The 17597-nt window shown below is 37.1% G+C and overlaps 1 protein-coding gene across 10 annotated transcripts in view; it reads right to left on the bottom strand.

The window, feature by feature from the left end:
- The window catches only part of cno (adherens junction formation factor afadin), a 51914-nt gene that overhangs the window by 28546 nt on the left and 5771 nt on the right, over positions 1-17597 (bottom strand). For 9 of the 10 annotated variants that reach the window (XM_089463384.1, XM_018019111.2, XM_018019115.2 and 6 more), the window contains exons 2-6: positions 6978-7259; positions 6796-6904; positions 6542-6735; positions 5110-5637; positions 4944-5025 (exon numbers count right to left, since the gene is read on the bottom strand). In XM_089463384.1, the coding sequence (XP_089319510.1) occupies positions 4944-5025; positions 5110-5637; positions 6542-6735; positions 6796-6904; positions 6978-7082 (1018 nt within the window). In that variant the 5' untranslated portion in view covers positions 7083-7259. Of the gene's footprint in view, positions 1-1155; positions 1751-4943; positions 5026-5109; positions 5638-6541; positions 6736-6795; positions 6905-6977; positions 7260-17597 lie in introns of those variants that run through there. The other variant, XM_018019113.2, reaches the window with a different exon arrangement.

Below are 17597 nucleotides of genomic sequence, written 5' to 3'. Positions count from 1 at the left end.
CGGAGCAGCAGGCGAAATTGTTCAGTCTGTGGCACGACCTTCACAATGAACTGCAGTAAATGAGACAACAGTAGAGAGGGAAAGATAAACGACGAAGACAGAGAGAGCGAGAGGGCGAGGCTTATGAGCCAGAGATGTCGCCCAGAAGCTATTAAAATTATGCGCGTGCATTTTTGCAAGCCTTAGGGCAATAATTTGAGAATGGGGGCGTGGCAGCATATTTATGAACAGCCACGTTTGCTCTAGCTGACGAGCCTCCGAGCTGTCGAGCTGTCATTAGCGAACAAAGTCCTCAGAGCTTCATTAGACCTTATCAATTATCAATTTACCACAATGTTTGATTTCCATTATTTGTACCGATTTGTTTTTATTGTCGGGTAAATGTTTTCTTTTTCACTTCCTTTTATTCTTTTCTCGCTTAAATCGAAATGTCAGCAGGATATTTAGAGGCGTCATGGTCAGTCGGCCTGAATAATAGATGCACGTACTCGTAAGCACACGTCATTTGGCCGTCAGCGTTGGCCAACAGAATGCCTTATCGGCGGTTTGTATTGATGTTGCCAAGGACATTAGGTTAAAATCTTTCAATTGAATCAAGATTGTAATTAAATAACATTTTGTTAATCTACGTCATTTCAATGGCCATTAAATATAAATGCATAATTGCTGGATATAATTACATTTGATAAGCAATATTAATTTCCTCAATTAAATGGAATAAAGTCGAAAAAGTTTTATACTTCTTGTTGTCGCTTTTTCGGTATACTCTGGGCAAGCCATCAATTATGCAGCAGGTTCTTTGGCGAGAGACGGAAATTCGGTTGGGTTCGGTCCGGGTTTTCAGTCAAAAATGCAACGAATAATTAAGTTAGCATAAAGTTTTATATATATATATATATATATTTATTAAGTGTAGAACCGGTACCTAAAAAAATATAACCATAACAACACAGGGAGCATAAAGTAATCAAACTTTTGACATTTCACATTTCGTTGCATACTTTTTTGGTGCTCGAACATTTCATTAGCAAAAGCTAAACAGAAAATGGGAATGGAAGTGACAATAGGAATGGGAACGGAAAAGCCAAATGGAAAGCGATTGGCTGGCAGCTACAACAAGCATTCGAAATTGCGTCCTTTTTACATTCCACTTACGTCTTATGCCCCAATCCATCATGTTGTTGCCTTTGCAGTTGTTGTTGTTGTTGTACTTGAATTATAAATGGCAGACGCTGTTGCTGCTTTTGTTGTTGTTGCTGTTCGGTTGCAACAAGACGCCAAATGGGCAACATTAGCGCCAGGACGAGCCGGATATGGAAACCGGCTGCGACTAAGCAGCAGACGGAAACGTTTTCGACTACATAGCTTACAACAAGTATGGAATAAAAACACTTTGCGATACACGAACAAATTGAATTGAACCGTTTCTAATTTTGACAATTTTATGTATGCCTCAAGGAGACGCCAGGACGCACGTAAAGATGGCAACAACACGGCACAGCTACAACAACAACAAGAGTAGCAGCAACAACAACATAGGAACTGTTGCCGCCACTAGGGCGCTGCTCGCGCTGCCAACAGCGATGCCGAAACCCGAAAGCTATTTCAAATCTTGATTCCGCTTCTTAATTTTCCCGGGCTATGCTGCTGGCCCGAGCAGCGCTTACTTCATGACTGAAACCGAAAGCCCAAGCCGAAAAACTGAACCCAAGCACACAGACACAATGCGCTGCTAACACTGACGCCGACGCCGACGCCAACGTCGACAGCGACAGCGAAGTGTGACTGTGACGGTGCCGAATGTGCATAGTGCAGATAACAGTGGGAGCTGTATGCGGGTGGAGAGAATGTAAGCACAAGAGCAAGCGAGCGAACAAGAGAGAGAAAGAGAAACACGACTAGGCAAACACCGATGCTTCGGCAGTCGGGCACTCGAATCGGGTGCCTCGACATTGACGAGGACGTTGACAACGGCAACAACAGCAACAACAAGTGGACCAAGTGGTGCGTCGTGTTCGAAAAAGTTCAAGTGACCACAGTGCTAAGACTGCCTTTATTGTTGTTATTTCTGTTGTTGTAGATGTTATTATTGTTGTTGCTGGCGAACAGGTGGCAGCGTTCGCAATCGAAAATGTAGCCATAAAAAATAACATTATCCTAAAAGGCACTCGCCCGATACAACACAGTCATAATGAACGGAAGCGAGAGAGCTAGCCAGCAAGGGAGCGCAGGACGGATTAGAGAATGGCAGAAGCGCCTAATTAAACATTTGCACAGTGGTTGAGCGCAAGGAAGCAACAGCAGAATCTAAACAAGTATTTCAGTACGGTAATTAAACGTTTAAAAAGCATTAAATAAAGCTGAATGTCTTTACCTCAACTAAGGATTAATTAAGCTTTGATTGCAACTTAAGAGCGCATTAAACTGCCACTCTGATCCCACTGTGCGCATCAAACAACAAAAACTAGGACGACGACCCAAATGAAAGTAAAGATAAGAGAATAGAATGAGCTTAAGCGCTGCAACGACTTACATTAGCGCTCTCACTCCCACACATTATTAAAAGAACATTAAGAGAAAACCAAGAGAGCTGAGCACCAAGAGAGAGCGCCGCTATAACAACAACAATGAGCAAATAGCCAATGACATTGAAATGCTGTTCAAATGCCAAAAACAAATCGTTGAAGTAGGCAGATTATCAGACAGCCAGACAGAGAGACAGACAGAGAGGGAAGCAAAATGTTAAGCGGTACATGGAATTTAGATACGAACATGAATATGAGTTATGCATTCGCAATTAGGATCAATTGTATTTATTAATGTATGCTTAGGATTACCTGTCTTAGTTATAAATAGCTACAGTGAATACTCCACTAAAGGACAACTATTAAAATGTTTACCTCAAGTGCTTTAGGCAATTAAGCTCAAACAAATTGTTTACTTGCATGAAAAAGTAAAAAGAATAAACAGCTTTAAGAAATTTTTGACGTTTAAGTGAAATTTATTAGACACAGCCCAAGTGGGCTCCGCAATTAAGACAATATATCAAACAGAGACAGCTTCAGGTGCGCAGGAACGGCCTGTGAGCCAGACAGGGACAGAGCTCATAAAATATTTACACAAATGTGGTCGCATTTACATTTTACACCTTTGAATTGCACACGCCCCGCTCGCACAGCCGGAGTGAGAGCAGTGTAGGTAATGAGTGTTAGTGTATGAGCATGTGTGTGTGTCAGTGTGAAAGAGAGGCAGCAGCAGTAGCAGCAATCATTGCCACTGGCGGCAACATGTGATTGTCAAGTGGCTGCTCTGTCAGCCTCAAAACTCCTTAATTTTTGCTGTATGGGTGAGTCAGTGTGTGATTCTGTGTGTGTTTCTGTGTGTGTTTCTGTGTGTGTGTCTGAGGCCAACATTTCCGGCCACAATTTTTTGTTGCTGCCCTTATTTAAATGTCAGTTATGTTTGTCGTTCTTATTATTGTTGTTGGCCGACATTGAATTCCCAGCGGCCTTATTGTGTAGAAAGTTTGTCATTTATGTAAATGTGTGTGCGTGTGTGTGTGGGCATATATAAACGTATGCCTGCGCGCCTCTCCCTCTCTCTCTCACTCACTCTGTGCGGCTGTGTAAGCAATTCTTTCGCCTACGTACGCATCGTCGGATGTTCCTTCAATGTTTACAGAGTTCCTGTGCATTACGTTCAAAAATTCGTTGTTGCATACTTTTGGAAAGTCACGCTCTTCTTGACACGTCCTAACACTACAAATAGCTTGCAAAATAATAAGAGGCCTGAAGCAGCATTCTTGTAATTAAGAAAATTATGAACATAAGTAAAACCATTTAGTTTGTTGCTTTGCTTTACCAACAGGTATTTAGTAAAATATTTCATTAAAGCTTTCGTAACAGTCACAATCGAAATGTGTTTTGCCTTTATAAACTTAAAGCTTGTAGCATCGAGCTTTTGTCTAGCTTGACTTGCTATACTAAAGGTTTGTGCATTGGCTATATTCATTTTTATAGCAAATATTTTATGTTATATTGCAGTTTATATATTATTATTGTTTATAAAATATACATATATATAAGTACATATATAATTTTTTTTTTTATATATATAAATATATATAGAGAGAAAGAAGCGGTGGAAATAATTTCAATACTTTTGTTTTGCATTTTTATGCTTTTAGTATAATTTAAATAAGCTCTATTATATTTAAAATATTTATATACATATATTTTTTTTTTAATTTATGATCTTTTAGAATTTGAGCATAAGAAAGTTTTTATTCTTGCTTTAAACTTGACTGGATTTCATATTATAGGTATAATGTTCGCCTATATATGTAAGTTATTTCGCACTATTTTTTTTATATATATATATACATATATATATATATATATATTTTTTTTTTATTTATTTTTTTTTTTTTAGGAATTTTCAAAATTAAGAAAAAACACAAATATCAATTTTGGCCTTTTCACATTGAAGCTAACATGCAACACTTACGCAGCCTATCACACAGATCATCTTTCATTTCAATTAGCTGCTTATACAAATTTAATTTAATATTTATTACTATTTTTTTTTATTATTATTATTCTTCCTTTTTGCTGTGAATAAACCCCCGCTTAGTCACAACACTCTGAAATGCCAGCAAAGAACTGAAACAAGTTGCAAACTTCTATGAAATATCGAAACACGAAACTAAGAAACTAACAAAATAACAACAAAACATAAATAAGTTGTTGTTGTTGCTATTGTTGTTCTTGTTGCTGTTGTTGTTGCTGCTGTTGCTGCTGTCAGTCAGTCAGCGAGCATAGTTATTGATAAAACAAATTCAATATTTATGAATGAGCTGCTACTCATTCCCCACTGCCACGCCCACAATGGGCCTGACACACTAAGTGATTCTGAATGGCCCACAAACAGGCAAAAGGACTCACCGCGCGACGTTGGATGATTCATGAGTATTGATAAGGGGCACTCGTCGTCGTCAAGTATGTACTCCGTGCCATCGCTGTTAACCTGAAGGAGATAATAGATAAGAGAGAATAGGAGAAGATAAGCACACAAAATTAACATAGTTAAGTTAACCAAGGCACAGCCCACCTGTACAAGGCAATAGTGCAAGGGATCCGCCTTTTCCAGGCCGTATTTGCTGAGCATCTCCCTGACCACCGCCTGGGCGCAGTCGCGTATCGAGAGCAACAGCGTCTTGTAGGGCACATCCTGGCACAGGCTCTCGCCGTAGATTTTCAGGGTGCCGCCCGTGTCGGGTCCGCCGTCGCGGGAACGAAACTGCTGCAGCTTCTTCTCCAGCTTTTGTTGTCTTCGGCGTCGCATCACCGCCTCCGGATTTGAGATCGAGCGCGTGAACGACGTCTCCGGCAGCTCTGTGTACAGCTTGCCGGCAACGGCATCGCCAGCCTCCCCATTGCCTGCGCCGCCCGCATTGCCGTTCATGTGCGCCGCTGCGCTGCCCGCGCTGCCCACGCCGTTGCCCATGCCGCCCAGCTGGCTGCCATTGGAGAGCGGCACGTCCGAGCTGAGCTTGGCCAGTTTCTCCTTCTTCTTCTGCTCCTTCTTCTCACGCTTGGAGAGCTTGCGCTTGAAATTCAATTCCGACTGCTCGATGGGCTGCAAAATGGCAAAAAGTTTTCATTAATGAAAAGCAATAGAAAGGAATGATTGTTTAGCTAAGAGCTACACTAGATCTATGGCTATCATAAGCAATATACAGTGGGCTGATCGACTTTGTAAACTGAAAAATATTCTATAAAATACATCATCAGATCATATGCGTAAACATGTTAAATAAATGTAGCTATAAATAGAGTATATTCTTATTATTAAAATCTATGGATATGCCAAAGTCGATAAAGCTGACAATATAGCGGTTTTCTTATTTCTTAATCACTTTAAGTAATACCCAATAAATTATGCAAATAAACTGTCCCTAGACAAACATATTGATCGACATTTCATCAGTTTTTTTTTTTTTATCCATAACATTTATAATATCGTAGGCAGGCTCTCTTTGCTGCTCTCTCTCTCTCTGTCTCTGTCTCTCTGTCTGTTTACATCCTGTATATACACTTTTTACTTTTTTTATAATTTTGATTGATGGACTGACTGCGGATTGACCTAAGCAATAGATGCTATGATTTACAATTTCTCTATTTTCGATTTGCTGAAATACAATACATTTGGTTAACCACGACCTATTCAAAATTCTAGTAATATCCGAATATATCTAATAATAAATTAGATCAGATTAGCGATAACTTGACTTAACCACGATTGGTTCTTCTATAAAGTAGTTGAAAGAGTTGTGGAGTAGCCTCAACTAATAGATTAATATGTATGAAATACATCTGATCTCTAATCATCTCTCTCCGATGCTAATAATTCTCTCTATGAAATACATCTGATCTCTAGTCATCTCTCTCCGATGCTAATAATTCTCTCTATACCACTCCTATACCCTATATATGCGCTATAAGTCAGTCTAGCTTTTATTGGTATTCCAAGCGCCACACACCGTTGTCTTCTGATCGATGTTCTTGAGCAGGAAGCGTCCCTCGCGGTCGTCAATATGCCAATTGAGCTGAACGAGCAGCGGCTTCTCATCCGGATTCAGGCGGCGCTCCTCGCCGTTGGCGTGCACCTCGTAGAGGGCGTAATTGGGCACGGATAGCATGCGCATATCCGGACGAAACTTCTCAATCAATGTGTCTGCAATAAATCAGGGAGTTAGTATATCAACAATTCGAGCTGCGCAGCTGAGCAACTGACCTATGACATCTGTGACTGTCGCATCGCTGGCAACGCGAATGCATTTGGTGGCCACCTTCTGGCCGGCATCTTGGAAGTAAAAGCGCATAACGCCATGGAAGAGCAGATTCTGAAAAAAGCAAGTAATTAGTCAGATATATACTCATATATATAGATTCCAGCATATATGCAATTCCGCTCACCTCATCCGGTTCGGAGAGCGCAAAGAGATCCAATCGATTGGCATTCCATTGCTGTATGACTGAACGTACTGCCTCGCGATCCAACATTTTCTTATCATGTGACATGCCGAGAGAGGGCGGGGAGTACAGCGCGAAAGAGAGAGCGAGATGTAGAGAGAGTCAGACAGGCAGAGAGAGAGAGAGAAAGAGTTGAAGGGAGGTAATGTGGAATTTGTGGAATGTTTATCGTATTTGTGACTCCAGTGTGACGTCGTTTATCTGTTCCAGTGTTCCGTCAGCTAACTGTAAAATAGGAGAACAAACGAAAAATTTGGTTAAAATTAGATTCTGGGTTTACAACTTCCGTGAGGCATCGTAAAATGCAAGTTGCAATCGCAGATGCATTGCACAACAAATGTTGCCTTGCCACAACACTCAAATCGAAGGGTGCTGCAATGGGTTGTCGACGACTAGATGGATACCCTAAATATTCATGTAATCTCTGACTTTTCTCTGATATGCTCTTCAGTAAGATATTCAGTACAGCCTAGCCTAAACTCCACTCACAGCGCATATTATAACAACAATTGGCATCGCTTAAGATTAAATATAGTTATTATACGACTTATTAAGCATACACATATAAACGCACATATATTATATATCGAGTTGTGTTACTGAGCAACCGTTCAGAGCTCATTCCATGGCACATGCTGTTTACATTCTGTTGCCAATTAAGCTGCTCCTCTCTTGACCGCTGACCCTAGACGTAAAACAACTTCATCGGTGCAGAAAATGTTTCGAGTCTTTTATAAGAAGTACAAATAACGTCAAGTTCTTTATGGGCGTGGCCGTAACGTTCAAAGTTCAGATGTTACACAAAAAAACAGAGAGTAAGAGAGAGAGAAAGAACGAAGACAAAAAGAGCGGAACTATGCCTGAAACAATTCACAGACACCCCTCGCCCTCAACTGTGGCCCCTGCGTATAACTGCTTTATGTCTTGATATCTGTTGCTGTCGTTGGACTCTTCCTCTTCTATCGCTTTTTCTTGTTGCCGTTCTATATAGTTTAATAACCGTCAACGGTTCCGCTTCGCAGAATTCGTCGTTCGCTGCGCACAAAGAGTTAAGGGGTGGAGGGTAAAGGGTGAAGCTTAACGGAAAAAAATTAAATAAATAAATGAAACCACATAGAACCATAAGAAAACTTAGGAGTAACGCAATTTTTGTGCCAGACAAAGGCGAGGGCGAAGCTGAGGTGAGTGAGGGTGAGGGTGAGGACGACATCGTATTGTCTGTTGTTGCAATTGTTCCGAAATTTTTATACTATTGTTGCCGAGCAACTGACTTGCAGTAACCTTTCCCTGTCCCTATCCCTCCCTGTTCCTGTTGCTGCCCGAGCAGTGCAAAGGAACTGCATTCGTGCGTAACCAGCAATGGTTTTAATACCCTGTAATTGATCAATAACAGAGTATTATGCTGCAGAGGTACTAGAGGCGATAGAGGTTAAAAGAAATAGTATATGATGGCATATAAACATTATAGATGGGTTCTGTAAATTTACACACACATCCAAGAAAAGTAATAAAAATGAAAAACATAAATTTTATAATCTTAGAATAATCGGAAAGATCGATTTAAATAATAATTTAAATTTTGAGTTTGCTTTATGGCTATATTTAAATTTTTATTTCAATCGATCTTTATGATTATTCTAAGATTATTTTATTCTAAGATTGCCTTCAAGTTCCCACTAACGATGAATATATCTAAAGCTATTTAAAATCAAATAGAGGGTATGTTTAAGTCAAGATCGCCCAACCACAGTTCAGCTATTTGATAGAAAAAGAAATTATAAAGCTAAATAAGAGTAAAATTATAAGCTAAATATACATTTTCTACAGGATATATTCGCGTCGAGCAAGTATTCATGTTCTTTGAGTGTTTTGGCATTTTGTTTAGTTTTTCGACAACATTTTAATGCTTGTTGTTTGGCTAGTCTCACAGTCGGTTGCCGAGCTGTTTCTAGGGGTTGCTTAGGGGTTGTAATTTCCTTCAAAATTTATGCACTTTATTTAGAAATATTTCTTGATTTCGATCAGTTTTTAATAGGAATTCCAATGCTGTTTTATAGTTTGTCACAATTATCATCAAAATTATGGAGCAATTGTCAAAAAAAAAAAGCCACTTGCTTTCTTTTCCTTTTATTTTTTATTTATTTATTTTTTTTTTTTTTTTTGTAATTATTTGGACAGTTTTACAACATTATTAAAAAGACATAAAAGTGTCATTTAACACGGAGCAGAGTCAACTAAACAAACAACAAGTTGTTTGCTGTTGTTGCTTGTGCACTGAGCCTAAAGATTGCGAGAATTGATAAAAATGGAAGTAAGTCGGGAAACCGCAAAGACAACAACAACAACAACAACAAGTTAAAAGAGCGGAAAGAAGCTAAAGAAAAACTGTCGCCAGATAAATGGGCAGACAAACAGATAAATATATATGTATATATATATATATACTACCTATTTAAACATATACAAAATAAAAAGTACCGCAAGACAAGAAACAAAGCCTTGTTGAATGAGAGGTGAATGTACCCAGGTTCTCTTTCCATTTGGGTGCGACAAAAGCTCTGCCAAAAGCTGTCCAAGGCAAGAGTTAAAACAAGCTAAGCAATATCAATGCATATATAAGCATATATCATATCATATCAAATAGTATATATACTTGAACTACTCTAAGGGGGCCACAGTTGGTGCTGCTATCTGATCTGGTTCCTCAATCGAGCAACTAATTGAGTTAGTTACCTTTGAGTGGCGCCTAATTAAAAGTCAATAAGAAACAACACAGGTAAGTCAAGTACATCAACAATTACGGCTCGCATCTGCCTTCGCTCGATGACAGAGCGTAAGAGTTAAATAGACTCTAGGCCAAGTACCGCAAAATGTGATTGGGTGACAACAACAACAATAATGACGAAATTTTGTTTAGCCATGACACAAACCTTTCCGCTCTTCCCTTTCTCTATCACTTTGATGTGTTTTTCTTTGGCTTCTTCTTTAACTGTGCGGCCGAGGCTTAAAAACTAGCCTGTGATACTTTTGCACTTAGCCGACCAACAAGAGTCAGCAGAAAATCGAAAAGGTATGCAAGTGATCGACGCGTAGATACTCTTCATATGAACAAAGCTTTATGGAAACACAGAGAATGAGACAAAATAAGAGTAAAACAAAGAAAGGGTAAGGTAAAGCAGAAAAATTCAAATGCCAAAAGGAAAGTAGACACTTAGAGAGATAAGTCAAGTCATTGAAAGGCAATGAAAATAATTGAAAGAGACATAAAATAAAATAAATTGAAAGACTCAGAAAAAAAGAAGGAGCTTCTCCCATTAACTATTAGCTATTTAACCATTATTACAATTAAAGTTAACCTAAGCCTCTCCACAGACGAAGCTCTGCTCATGATGAAGTATTATCGTAACATATTCATTATCCCATTTCATTGAGGCGAGTTCACAAACCAACTGTCATAGCTAATAACACCCTGCAGCGCAGTTTTGCTTTATAATCCAATTTAAACGGCGTCATTTGCCGGTTAACGTTTGAAAAAATTGCTGGCGACATTTTTTTTTTCTTTATGAAAAGTGTATATAGCTATATGTTTATATGTACTTTATATGTATATATTTATGTCTTTCTGTATATATCTTTGAAAGTATCTTGTTATTTGCTATTTAGCCGGGTGTAACTGTTGTTGGCGTTTTATTGTTGTCTTAGCGCTGCTTTTGTTGTTTCACTGGCCAAAATAAATATAAACACAAGCCTTTTCTTTTCCATTTTTTTTTCTCTTTTTATACTCGTATGTGAGAAACAGAAAACTTATAATAAAAAAAAAAAAAAACAGCCGGCAAATGCGAACCGGCATCAAATGGCATACCAAAGTGGTTGTTGACTCTTTTTTTTTTTGCATACCCTGTAGTCGCTGAAAGTGGGTTAAAACGACTATAAAGGAAATTTTTAGCATATTGAAATGTATTCTTTAACACATTTTTGCAAAAATTTTAAAAAATGATTGATATATCTAGATATATCAATATAATTGAAAGACATATTTTAGAAATATATGTAATTCAAAATAATACTCAGATAAGTGAACATAAAATAAAATTAAAAGTTATTATATATATATTATATTTATATATTTATATTATTATATTATATTTAATCTGCATTTTAGTCTAATTCTACGTTCGATTTATATACTGAACTATATTCTTAATGCATACAAAAATGTAATTTCTATAAACCTTGACATTTTATCAACACATATAATTATGAAAACCGAATATTGCATCATCTGAAATAATTTCAATAGCCAATACTTTAATAATTTATGACAGCAACCTTGGTAATTATAGTGTATCTGCTAGTCGTTCACTTGCTTTTTCGGCACGCTTGTTTGCTCTGTGCTTTATACTTTGTTACATGCCCAACACTTTTTTTTTTGCCAGGCACCAAACACAGGTGAGTTATTTAGATTTTTTTTTTTTTTTTTTTTTTTTTTGCGCAGGCAACAAAATATGAGTCAAGTTTTCTCTACGCTTCTGTTTCAGTTTCTGTTGCTGCTTAATTGGTAACTGGAATTGGGTTGAGCATTTTAATGAGCCGCAATGTGTGGTTAGCATGAATCAACAAGGCAAACCGAGTTAGATTTGAATTGAAATTGAGGATGCCCAAACAGGAAGGAACAAGCAACTTAATGATCGTGACTAATACGTAAAAATCAACATGGTTTCGTTTCACTCATTGTCAAATTGTCCCAGAACAAGAAGAGCTATTACATAGAGAGTTCAATGTATCTCCAATTTACATTTGTCACGATCTGTCGTGATCGCACCTTCATAAAAGACAAAGAACATAAAACAAACTTACATCAACATCCCATGTACAAGAGTTCAAGCAACAAATACATTTACAATTTGTGTGAGAATTGGAGAGTGCTTGGTATGGAATTTACTTGAAGTTGCGCATAAATTTTTCTGCTCAAGAATCTCTCAATTGAGCATGAATCATACTTGATTTCACAATTGAAATTTGTGAAAAATAAGTTGAGGTTTGTCTTCTCTGATTGACAGATAGAGGGGGAGTGAAAGAGAGAGTGAGGGAGAGCAAGAGATGGTACGTTGGAAAGTGGAATTTGCATGTTTTAAAGAGGTATACAAGCATCTGAAATCTCCGACAACAGATAAGATCAATGATATTGTATGTTAGGAACTGCACAAAAGAATTCAGAATTCTTGAAATGAGTACATATGTATTTTAAAATGGTGTTTTCAAATTTTAAATATATATAATTATCTATAGAAGATCGTATATATAAAATTATATTAAATAATTTCAGACTTTAAACTCGTATAGTGCCTGTAAATTCACACACAAACACGCACATCTCTTCATCGTATTCTTTGTTTAATTGTATTTAATTTGACAATTGCAATTTAACCCAATTACAAAAAATGTTAACACCTTTTGGGCCGAATAACAAAGAACAAAAACAAACAAAAAACATGTAAAACGTAATTATTCATGGCTCACTTCAACTGCAACATCGAACAGTTCGTTCGTCTACAGCCTTATAGAGATGGCCGCACCTCTTATAAATACTGCGGCTGGAGCTGCGGCTGCTGCTCCTATGCATACATAATTAGTTAGATTTCTGTGTGAGAATATGCATAGAAAATGGTAAATATTCATATATAGATATATGGGCTTATTAATATATATGTACATGCGCACATGCATGCATGTATGTATACGCAGATGTGCCCTGCCTATGATCAGCAAATCAAAATTAATAAAACGCACATGCAAATATGCAAAAGAGTTACAGAGAGCGGAGGAGAGAGAGAGAGAGAGGGGGGGGATGTAGAGAGTGAGAGAGGGGCTCATAATTTAGCTGGCAGTGAGACGCATTGCTCATACGCCGCATGGGCTTGTTATTTTTGTTCATTTTTATTTTGCGTGCAACGAATTTGAATGCTTCAATGAAATATAAATAATTATATGGGCAAAGAGCGTAATAAAAAAAGCAAGGCGTGCTCGACTAGTAGATACCCCGAAATGGAATAGAAGATATTGTATGCCAAATCGAAAATTCACTATTAAGCGATATATGAAATATATCCAAATTAGTTATAGATGACATAGGTTTTAAACAGTTTCATACTAATGCTAGCTTGGTATTTATTTTTAACGATTTCTATGGATGGTCCACCAGTTGAAGCAATATCTAAAGCGAAACTCATATATGGACAAATATATTCACTAGTCTGAACCAAGATCTAGAATCTATGCGTTCATTTAGCCTGTTGCATACTTACTAACACAAACAATATGCCCTATTTACTATATTCACATTGCAATCAGAGTATAAATAAACGTATAATAAAGCCAGTCAATCCATAAACGGAAACTATTAATCAACTTTCACTTATTTGTCGTTTGTCTTTATTTTATTTTATTTTTTTTCAAATTTCCAATCTCAGAGCCCAGTTTTGATTTGGCCTTATTTGGACCAGGTCTATTGATGAGAAGTTCAATGATTGTTTAGATATTTATGAGTGTTTCTTGTTAATTTGCTGCTCATCGCTTAGTGGAGTCAACAGGTTATTGACTGATTATGCCCATGGCTTTATCTGCATGCCATTATCTTGACTGCGTCTTGATTGCCTGATTACACATAGACAGACACACACATATACAGGTGCCATGAACGAAACGAAAACTTGATTTTTATCTCTCTTTAATTTGTCGTTTAAAAGCTGTTGTTCTTTTCTTCCCCGATAAAGATATCTGCATATAAGCATTGGAAATGCTAATTTGCAATCTTATCTGTCAATAGGCATCAATGTTTTTAGTTTTCAGTTTTTATAGTTTTGGAATTTGTTTGGTATTTTTATTATTATTTATTTCGTGATAAAAGTTTCCATTGTTGAGGTAGCAACAGGTTTTGCTTCTGCCACAATAGAAAACCCATTCTTTGAGTGAGCTCAATGCAAGCGATTTCAATGCTCGCTCTATATAGATATTAAAATATTGCACAATTCGCAGAAACGTAATGTCATAGCGAAACGCAACTGAATCGAGACAAATGCTATGCCCTCTCTCCCTCTCTCTCTCGCGCGCACGTTTCGCTAGCCCTGTCTCTGTCGCTCTCATTTGCTTATGCAATATTTATCGCGACTACAGCATTATTCATTCACATAATACTTTTTTACAGAGTTTACTATTTTTTTTTTTTAACCTAAACAAAGAGAAATTTTTGTATTTGTTTAATTAAAAGTGCGAACTGTTTTTTTATGAACATTCGCCATAAAAACTAACAGCAACAACTTATGCTGGTCAAAAGCGTTTAAAACTTGTCTCTAAATGCTGTTGTCATTGTTGTTGTTGTTCTTGCAATTTTCCATTACTGTTGCTACTGCTGCCGTTGCTGTTGCTGCTGCAGTCTAATTAGGCCAGGAAGCAATTTAAGCGCCGACTGTGCTTGGTATAATACACTTAAAATAATCTGTAGGTAGTTGCTTTTGTTTATACACATATAACAGATATAGGAGACAGTCAGTGCCCCCAGCTATTAGAAAAAGTTGACTGGGTGCATATTTAATGTGGGAAAATTCATAAAGTCTGTTAACTGCCCGGAACCCGCTTTTGATGTTGATTACCCGCCAGCAGCAGCCAAATGGCCAGGCACTTATAACCTAATGGCAAAATATATATATATCAGATAGTACCAGTATGAAAGTACGACTATCATCTGTCCCCAGCGCATCCCGCTTACCACCTCCCCACCCACTCAAGTGGCTCGTCGCACTTCTTGGAAATGCGCAACTTTCACTGCGCCAAACAACGCCCATAAAAAGACCCAGCGAGCAAACAGATTCAACCACAGCCAATCGACATTAAAAGACAGACAGAGAGACGGAGAGACAGGCAGATGGCGAGACAATGCGACAATTGACAATCGGCAATAAAATTTCAATTAACGTGAAAATGTCAAATGCTTGAGAAAATGAAATAAAGACAAAACGGAAACATTCAAGTGAAAATCAAGTGAAAACCGGCAAGAACAATTAGGCATAGAAAGCTGAATGTAGCTTGAAGATAGCAATCTTATCTATAATTTCCCCAAATATACAGTAGCATAATATACTTACATATACTCCAATACTCGACTCTATACTCTAGTATAAAAAAGTATTTTCGTCTATTAATAAAATATATAATGTATATAATCAAATTTATATATACATTTATTTTGTATTTAATATTTATTTATTCTTATAATAAAATAATATTATTATTATTTATTGATGCATTGATTTTAATTTATTTTTTATTTAATTTTAATTTTTTTTTTTTTAACTTTTTTATTTACATTAAATAAAAATATTTTTACAATTTTCTGTATATATTATTTTTTATATGTGTGTATAATTTATTCTATATATGCATTTTTATTTTTTCTATATATTTATAGTCTCTTTTCAATTATTGCTTTATATATTAGCTATTATAGCTGTTGTATCATGTTTACACTCATGTTATATCAGCTAAATCATGATAAACCCACATTACCCTTGACAAGGGTATTTCATTTGCAAAGCTAAAGAAATACGCGACGTTTTATAATTAAATTGGCCTTCTCTGAATGCAGTCGAGGGCTTTTAGTGTGGCCACCAAATTGCTATTGACTGGTTAGTGGGCGAGAGGCAGCTTGCGTACGGGTGCAGTGGGCAGAGGGAGATATTCCCCCCACATCCAATTTGTCGTTTCGCTCGTTTGGCAAATGGCAGTCAGACAGACGCCTGCTGCTGGATTGTCACTCACTCAATCCGATGCGAGTCATAATGTAAAACACATAGTCGCAGAGAGCTATTCACATCTATCAAATCCTAACCGGTTTAAAACGATGCTGTGTGTGTGTGATGGAATGTGCAACGCTTGGCTGCCGCATCTGTGCATGCCACAGCTGTGCATGTGCATGTGCTTGTACATGTTTAATTCATATGCAACTGCCTCGTGCATTGCGCAGTCGCAACTGTCAACTGTCCGACACATTGACCAATAGTATCGTATATCCCCTGCCCCTCTCACTCCCGCCCACCCCACTCCCTTGTGCACTCCGGCTCGCAACATCATTGGCAAGATTTGAATGCTTAATTATGTTTTACAACAATTAACATTTAATTCATTATTTCTTGTTGTTATGTGTATTTTGACCTCGGGTCAATGTTTCATTTTTCATGCTCGCCTCCCAGTATAGATGTTCGATTCACTTGTAATCTTCGTCTCCTTTACTTTCGCTTGATCTGCGCGGTTGGCTCGTAACTTTCGCTTTTGCGTAACTCAATAGAGCCATAGGCCGAGGCCCACATGATAGAATGAGTGTGGGTTAAGGTAACTTAAACCTTATTTGGGTAATTAGTTAATTGTGATATGCATTGAAGATTAGATCAGTGATATTTTATCGGAATACAATGGCAGCATAATGTAAAAGCTCAAGAAATAAATTTTTCTATCTATTAGGTAGTTCTTATTATCTTCTTTCATGTTCTACATTTTGACAGTAATATATATATAATATGTATATTACAATACATCTCAAAGTAAGATCAACATTTTTACCCAAAAAAAGTCAAGTAATTTGTTTGCAACAGCAGCTGTTTGGCTTGCAATGTTGTTGACCCACAAAATGCAGCATGGATAAAAATCTTTGTAATTACGTGTAAAACAAACTGCGCAGATGAGCAGCAGCAACAGCAACAGCAAAAGCAGCAGCCGCCAAAGAGATGCCAAGCGTGAAATTTGCAGCTGTTACAAACGGGATTTAAGGCCAACTAGGCAGCAGCAGCAACAACAACAACTGAAGTTTTTGAGAGGTGCAAACATCTTGTACCAACAACCTCCTTTTGTAGAGCGCAAACCAAAAAGCAAATAGCCAAGAAGGTAATCAGCTGACGACCAGGGAAATAATTAGTCAAAATGAAGAGAGCAGCAGGCGGCACTTGAGAAGAACCAAAAAACAAAAACAAAAGAAAACATAATCATAAAGACAGACAGACGGGCAGACAGACGCGCATTAAGACTACATTATGCATACATTCGAGAGCTGAGACAAACCACTCAAGCGGATAGACAGATGAGTAGACGGGCGGACGGGCAGACGGGCGGACATATAATCTCTTTTCTTTCGAGAAGAGCGTCGCGAAGACAATCAAATCGAATATAAGAGAGATTTGTATTTTAATTTGCTTTCTTTTGCTGCCGATTATATATGTACATATATGCACATAGGTAGATAGATATAGACAAACATATATGTATACGAATGTATATGGGTGGATCGAAGTGAATATATACAATTAATATACAATTAGATAAGCTACAGAAATAATATGTAAATAATATATATTTTTTAAATATATATATATATATATATATATATATATATATATATATATATATATATATATATATATATATATATAATAATAATAATAAATAATAATGATTATAAATAATAATAATTATAATAATTAATAATTGGGCAAAAGAATTCCATAACAAATTGGAAAA

Source organism: Drosophila arizonae, chromosome 2 (genome assembly GCF_054131065.1).
Source record: "Drosophila arizonae isolate 15081-1271.41 chromosome 2, UAZ_ARI_1.0, whole genome shotgun sequence".
NCBI classification, from domain to species: Eukaryota; Metazoa; Arthropoda; class Insecta; order Diptera; family Drosophilidae; genus Drosophila; species Drosophila arizonae.
The sequence above is the reverse complement of the archived record's forward strand: the minus strand, read 5'-3'. Positions and strand labels throughout refer to the sequence as shown.